At 38.4% G+C, this 7,500-nt stretch overlaps 1 protein-coding gene across 1 annotated transcript in view; it reads right to left on the reverse strand.

Moving 5' to 3' along the window:
• LOC137996423 (dynein axonemal heavy chain 8-like) overlaps positions 1–7,500 on the reverse strand; it is a 99,425-nt gene that overhangs the window by 85,850 nt on the left and 6,075 nt on the right. The window contains exons 4-11 of the mRNA XM_068841809.1: positions 6,637–7,045; positions 4,722–5,048; positions 3,492–3,778; positions 3,331–3,383; positions 2,596–2,716; positions 2,012–2,140; positions 1,001–1,176; positions 820–904 (exon numbers count right to left, since the gene is read on the reverse strand). Of these exons, the coding sequence (XP_068697910.1) occupies positions 820–904; positions 1,001–1,176; positions 2,012–2,140; positions 2,596–2,716; positions 3,331–3,383; positions 3,492–3,778; positions 4,722–5,048; positions 6,637–7,045 (1,587 nt within the window). The remainder of the gene's footprint in view (positions 1–819; positions 905–1,000; positions 1,177–2,011; positions 2,141–2,595; positions 2,717–3,330; positions 3,384–3,491; positions 3,779–4,721; positions 5,049–6,636; positions 7,046–7,500) is intronic.

The following is a 7,500-nucleotide window of genomic DNA, read 5'->3' on the forward strand; positions in this document are numbered from 1 at the left end:
GATGAGCATTGAGGTTGGTAAGTATCTCCACTGACTTTGTCAGTGTGGCGGTGCCTGGTGGTGGTTGCTGCTCTCTGGGTTGCCATGGATACCTGCGCACACTGCTTGTGGCTCTTATTTTGCTCGGCACCCACCACCCGCTTTCATAGGCACCTTCCCCAAGCTCATCTATTGGCGATAAGTTTAAAGGTTTATATTACGCTAACGATGGTGATTAACCTCTGCATAATGAGTGCTTCATTTTTCTTGGTACATGACTATTTACTGTAACTCAGTTTTTGAACCAAAACAAAAGACATGCATAAAAACACATGTATTTAATTCTTCATGAATTAGTTTGAAACACCAACATGGCTGCAGTTTCTTTGTTCAGGGACATCATTACATGGCCACCCTGTCATCCTGTGAAAACCAGTTATTCCCAAGCCGGCCTGAACCGGCCATACTCAGTATTTTACTCTGTCTAATGCCAGACAATTTTACTCTTCAGTGGGGGAGCCCTGGGAGTCAATGCGTAGAAACTCTGAGGTCATGTGAATTTTAGGTCATAAACACTAGTCAATAAAACGCATTTAACTTTTTCATGATGTACTTTATAATTAATTTTGTGTTCGTGAAAATTTAGATAAATTATAACTGGATTTTCATTTGTTGATACTCATGTAGAAAGTTTTAATAATTTACATTGTGATCATGTTGTTTTGCAGAGAAAGAAAAAACAAATACACCAAAATGTACAAGATGTGTACATAAAGTGTACCAGTGATTTCAGGTACAAAATGTAAAATCCTGATGACTATAAAGACTTCATGCACCTACTTGTTTGAGGACATCCACAGCAGTGTCTGGCAGCTGAATCCCCAGTCTTAGCAATGACTTGCTCTCTTGAATTAATTCAAGAAGCCTGTTAAAATGACATTCACATGTAAAAAACCACTTATTGAAATTAAAAGTATCCCATACCTTTATATTAGTTATAATTTCCACAAAAATGTCTGACCTTCCATCAGCATTAACCAGCAGTTGTCTTGTTTCAGAATGGAAAGCAAGAAGTGAGACCTTAAGCCCACTGCATGCACTGTCAATACGAGACTTCCACAAGCTCAGCCAAAGGTTCTCAAATTTCACCAAGGCCGTAGCAATACGGTTGTAGAACTTCACTATGCGACTAAAGTCCTGAAGGAATAAAATTTAATAATCAATGCTACTGACAGTAGTTCCCCTGGTTCATGCATTCCTGCATCCAAACACAAGTGTGCACTAATTGGCAAAACTCAACTTTAGTTTAATATTCTGACAGACTGACTGATCGATGGTCAGTCAGTTATCCCTGGACCAGCAACCATTGTACTACTGTACGTGGGAGGTCAATCCCTGGCTGGACCAACATCCAGGGTTTTCACATACTGTAACTGAAGTGAAAGCCATGTCATTATTACAAATTCCAATCAGGAACAAAGTTAGTTGAGAACCTCCCTGAACAGAGCAATTTTCATCACATGAACAAATAATTATCTCTACCTTAACTGTGACCAATCAACCAGCTGACTGAATGACTGACTGATTACCAGAGTACATGTAGTTTATTTATGGTCTCTTTCTATGTGTCAGTGTTCCATAAGAAGTGCAAAAGGGATTGGGATTAATATACATGTAAGCAAGAAATATCCTTTTCATACCCAAACCATTGATTGAATCTAACTATAACCGTTTTTGCAGGTGAGCTTTTTAATGGTATGCGGTTGTTCAAATGAGAAGGCCGTAGCTCAGGTACAGTTGTTAAATGCATGTACATAATGGTCACCCTGGGGTCAAACTCTAACACTGACCACAAGCTGACTTGGAGGACTGGATTTGTCCTCCAGTACAAACACAGCACTTAATGAAAGTCTTGGTAGGAGAGGCTACAAGCTATAAGGCGGCATTACATTACAATCATTATGACAGTCGTGTCATTATGATAGAAAAACCAGCGAGATCTGCGTGACGTGTGGTTAATGCAGTCTCTTACTCGATAAGTTGTTATGAATTTGTTCTCTTTGAAGATCTTCATGGGATCTTCAATCTTCTTCAGCAACGATCTTGACCAAGTTATTGCTCCAGCAACAATAGGAGAATTACGAACGAGAGGTGGGCTTTCCTGCAAAAGAGAAAGAAAATGACTTTGAAGATTTAGAAACTCTAAACTTACATCATGTTTGTATTTGTGTCATGATTAAAATATTTGGCAAATTTCAAGGCATACATGTAGTGCAAGTCCACATTCAGTCCCTTCTACATGTCTAACAAATTGATAGATATAGCCTTTAACATCTTCAACTTTAAGGACTTTGCAAAGACTTTACTCCAGTTAATAAGCAATAATTAAAGGGATCGACTCAGACCCTCTGTGTGGTTTAAAGGATTAAACTATTTGATTTGATTACAGATGGAATCACATAGCCTTCTCAAACACACTGGGATCAGTTTTCTGCTCATCACAAACCAGGAGTTTTCCCTGTCAGACCCGGGGTTACATTGTTAAGAACTTGTACATGTAGCTCTTTATCTTTCTGCCTGGATTGATTAGAATTCAGATAAAGAAATGTCACTCACTTTTTGGCTCTCATAGATGTTTTGCACAGCTTCAAGCTCTGATTCAAACCAACCAAATACTTCCAAAAACTTCTCTGAAAGGACAGACCTAAGGCCTGGTCTGTTCATTACACAATTGAAGCTGTTTAAAAAAAGACAAAAACACACATCTCACTTGATATGCAAGATACACTTGCTTAAGCTCAACATTTCTGTAATACCTTCAAACTTACAGCACTTTTGTTGGATGGGTAATACACGTGCATACGGTTACAAGGGCTTAAATTTTTTTAGATGACTTTCTAGTATGCTTATCCAGTAATTAGTTCTATGAATAAAATTTTAAACTTTTCTTGTGAATGAAAACAACAGTAATTAAGACAAAAAATTGATGATCCATACAATTCATACTGTACAGTAATTTGGACTTTCAATCAAGTGTCGTAAAACCAAAACCAAAGTCATTACTTTGGCCAATCAAAAAGGATGGAGACAACCACACGCAGCCGACACAAAGCATGGGAAAATGTGCATGTGCGAGCCATGATTGGCTTTGGTTTCACTTCGAACTGGTTGAAAAAGTGGTGTGAGAACTTTGAACCAATCACTACCCAGTAAGTGAGGTAATGCAAATCCAAAGCAATTCGCTAATTACTTTCAACACTCAATATTGAAAACCGCTCTACAGGGTGTATTGCATGATTATTAGTTTTATTAATTTTTTTACTTGAAACAATAATAATGAGCATACAGCACCTTGTAAGTATTTCAAGACCTCTTCTAATATTTAGCTTCAACTGAAATACACCCTACAACAAAATGTGAAAAATACAGTGAAGAAACATAAACGTAGCCATCACTAAAGAGACTGTAAATTTATATCTCACCAAATGACAACATCAGCTGACTGAAGTTACCTTTAGGTAGTTGATGATGTATGTCTCCATCCGCTGCACACCTGCTACAAATGAAGTGTAATGTTCCTCAAAATTTTCCTTGCCTTTTCCTTCCACGTCAAGAAAAGAATCTGTCGTAATAGCACTCTCAAGAGGGGATCTGATTGAAAGGATGATCTCCTGTAGAATATAGGAAATGCTCTGGAGCTCCATACTGGGGCTGTAAATGTCTTTGACTTCTTCATCTTGATCTAAGCCTGACAATATACTTTTCAAAGTACTATCTGGTCGGGCACGACTATGAGATCCTGCAGCAGAAAAAAAAGAAACTATTATTGCATACATGATCATGACAAGCAACAGAAATGTATAAACATTATAACCCTATAAACATTACCCTAATTTAAATAGTATTTAGTATAATTAGTTACTGTTACAGTAATTTCCCTACATAATTCTAAATTAATGAACCTACTACTAACAGTACATGTACATGTATATCAAGCCAGGGACTCCACACAAATTCATGCAGGCACCCATCACAAAACAATAGCAAACTGAAGGGAAGATGGAAGAGGGAAGAGAAACAACACCGAAAGGCTTATAGAAAAAACGTCCTGCCAGCCTTTTGCTAAATTGCATATTTAATTATTTTTTTTAATAGTATACTGGTAGCTGATTCAGTGTATTATTATAATAAGTAAATTGCACCTGACTCAGTAAATGAGTGATAAAAGCTGAACAATTACACCTGTCTCTTAAAACACATCTAATAAACTATTCAATGACATTCAACGGAGCCTCAACAAGCTTGACCATTCAGTTTAGGTTAACTTAGTTTGTACTCCTATATACATGTACATGTATAACACTCAACATGTAAAATAAGCATTTGACGTTAATTTGACATGTTGAGTTTTGGTTTTAGGTTTTCTAAGTACTGTAAAGGCGCCCGCAAATAAGGAAACATTGTTTCCTGAAATGTTTTCTCTGCACACAAACAAGGAAACGTTTGCTAAGGAAGCAAAATGTTTCTGAACAAATTCAGTAATGTCTTTGCTTCCGCAACAAATGTTCCGTGGGGCCGCAAACAGAGAAATATTTGCTTCGGTCCGCAACAATGTTTCTGCAAATTGTTTCCTTGTTTGCGGGCGCCTTAAGGTTTGGGTTCAGTTCAAAACTTCATTAATTTTGTCTGCACAATAAAACTATTTTACATGAGGTTCCCAAAGTTTACATGCATGAGTATACCTTCAGCAGAATAACTGTGATCTGAGCCACTGCCAACAGAGACTGGTCCCCCATCACTTGTTGCCACCTTCAAGCGTGTGTTATGACCTGATTGATCTTCTGTTGGCGACACAGCATGGATGACAACATCCCTCTGTATACGGGGCAAGTTTCTAACATCATTTCTAAGTTTGCAAAACTGCGAAAGAGTGTGAATGATGTCCATCATGCTGCGAATGTGGTTACAAAAGTTGTCCAGGTGTGCTATGATGGATTCCTCATCGGTAAACGCAATGCCACTGCTTCCGTGACTGGTTAAACTCTCGTGATCACCTTTCATTCTTGTACCTGGGTTAAACAATAATTATTTATTATTGCATGCCCAAGTTAAGGAAAAAGTCCAAAAACCACAAAAATTTCTTTCACCCACACAAAACTTAAGGAAACAGTTTGGTCATAATATTTCTTAAAACTTGTGAGATGTACTGTAGTTTAAGTGGATTAATAACTCTATCCAGCCTTTATCGAGCCTGGATTTTGGTGTACAATGTACAGCAAGTGTTTCAACCAGTGCACCAGCCCTATCATAGCACCAGTACATGTACTACATCTATATGCGGTTCATACGCATTTCTTGTATTTACGTAAATTTAAGTTAAAACACTATGCCAATTTACTGGAGAGTAGGTGCTGTAAAGGTTGCAAGAGAAGAGGAACACTCTCCTCAGCAGCAAGGAGGTCACCATGGCAACCAAGCCACAGTCCACCTCTCACAGCACCCGTCAACACATAACTGAGACCAGTGTGTAGAATGTATACTTACCCTAAAACATGGGTGGGAGGGAGGGAGGGAAAAGCAAGTGAGTAATTATAAGCAACAAGGTGACTCAAGCCAAAGCACATGACAATGCCCCTGCAAACCTCCCTGGAGTCGCCCCAGATATCACAGGAGAAACCGTTGCATTGCCTTGGTTTTAACTTTGCCTAAATGATATTTAGCCTCGTTTAAAAAAATTTGAATGGACACACTTTGCAAATGAAAACAATTCTTAGCTCTGCAGTGGGTTGACAGCCAACTTCCCAATTCGAAAATTTTTAACGTAGCTCTGAATCCACCACAGAAAATTTGTTTTCATTTGGCGGAGGGTTTCCTCTTCATCTGCTAATCATTTTCCTACAGTAAAAGTTGGGGATCACTGATAATTTATGCTGCAAGCATTTATTCACCCCTGAAGCAACCCCCATTGACAGGTAAAATAGTCTGGCGTTACACTGAAGAAAATCTTTAGATGAGTGCCACTCTTAGGAGAGAAAGGGTTAACTTGGTATTTAAATTTGTTGCTGGAAACCCACGTACAAGATAACGTAATTTGTTACAGCAAATGTACTGTACCCGTATATTAAGGAAGAACTAGGGCGCACAACAAAAAAGCTGTCCGATAGCCTGGGGCTAATGGAATGTTTCAGGGTAATGCTTACTTATCACGGGTTGCCTGACAGGCAAGCATCAATTGAACACAAGACTGTTAATTGGTTGCTTTACTTCTGACATAAGTGTTTTGCAGACAGTTCGACAGAGAAAGTGAAACACTACAAATTTTCCTTTTTAAGGCCACAAAATCATCCTTTAAAATCATATTTTTAGCTGGTCATAGTAGTATGGTCATTCTTGTTTTCATTGAGCAACTTGCCCCAAACTTCAGGTTTTTGCTCCACCAAATCTCCAAAGGGCAAGCTGATGCTTGGAATTTTGTCTCAACCTGAGAACCTGGCCAAGGTTGGACAGCACTTTTCACCAGAAAAATCACTTTCCAGAGGATAAGCAATGGAAACTAATTCAGTCGTTATTTATCCACTGCATAATGACTTGTCAGCTGGATAGTGTTATCCAATTGCAATGACAATAAAGAACTGAGGTCTGCTGCAGCTAACTTACTTTGTGAAAATGATAGCCTCACAGGACTACCTAAAACACTGGGTGACATCAGGTTAGATGTGCTGTTGGTAACAACTGAGCGTTTTGCTACTGCTCCAGGCTGAAGAACACTAGGAGTCATGGACAAGGTATGAGAACCTCCCAAACCATCTCTTAAACTTCTAAGCATATCACGATATTGCTTTTGCAATGACAAAGAAACATTAAGACGGGCAAGAAATCCATCATCATTGGCAAACAAAACATCTTTATTTGCTTTTCTTTTTCCCTTCTGCTTTGGTTGGTGGGTGGTTTGGCTCGATGCAGAGTTGATTTCTTCTTGAACTTTAATCCAGAGTTTGTCTTCCTCTAAAACTGTTGTGCTTGATTTGATATAGTGCCTTGCCGCCAACACAAGTTGATTGGTTATCTAGAAAATCACAATGAAAATATAGCATATTGTGGACAATCACCAAAATTTGCATGTGAAGTTCTCTTGAGAAAATTTTTTTTTTCACATTAATTTATTTTTCATACATGTAGCACAAAATTGTAAGAATTGTTACAACACAACATTTCAACTTTAGCTCTTCTTATCACAGAGAATTAATCAGCTGACAAAGATTGCCTAAGACAGGGGAGATCATGCAGGGTTTTCAGTTGAACCCATAACCCATAACACCTGCCACAGTAAGACTGGTGTTATTTGTAAGTGTTACGGCTTTAAAATTGTCCCCATCAAGTAGATCTGAGTTTGTCAATCAGTTGCAGTGTTACGGGCTGAAAACTGTGCAGCAACAGCTGTTTAAAATTCTTATGAGATCCCTGTTATGTGACCACAAGAGTGGAGGATGTAAACTGCAGGTTGCAGGTCATACAACAGCT

This window comes from Montipora foliosa, chromosome 3 (genome assembly GCF_036669935.1).
Source record: "Montipora foliosa isolate CH-2021 chromosome 3, ASM3666993v2, whole genome shotgun sequence".
In the NCBI taxonomy this organism is placed as follows: domain Eukaryota; kingdom Metazoa; phylum Cnidaria; class Anthozoa; order Scleractinia; family Acroporidae; genus Montipora; species Montipora foliosa.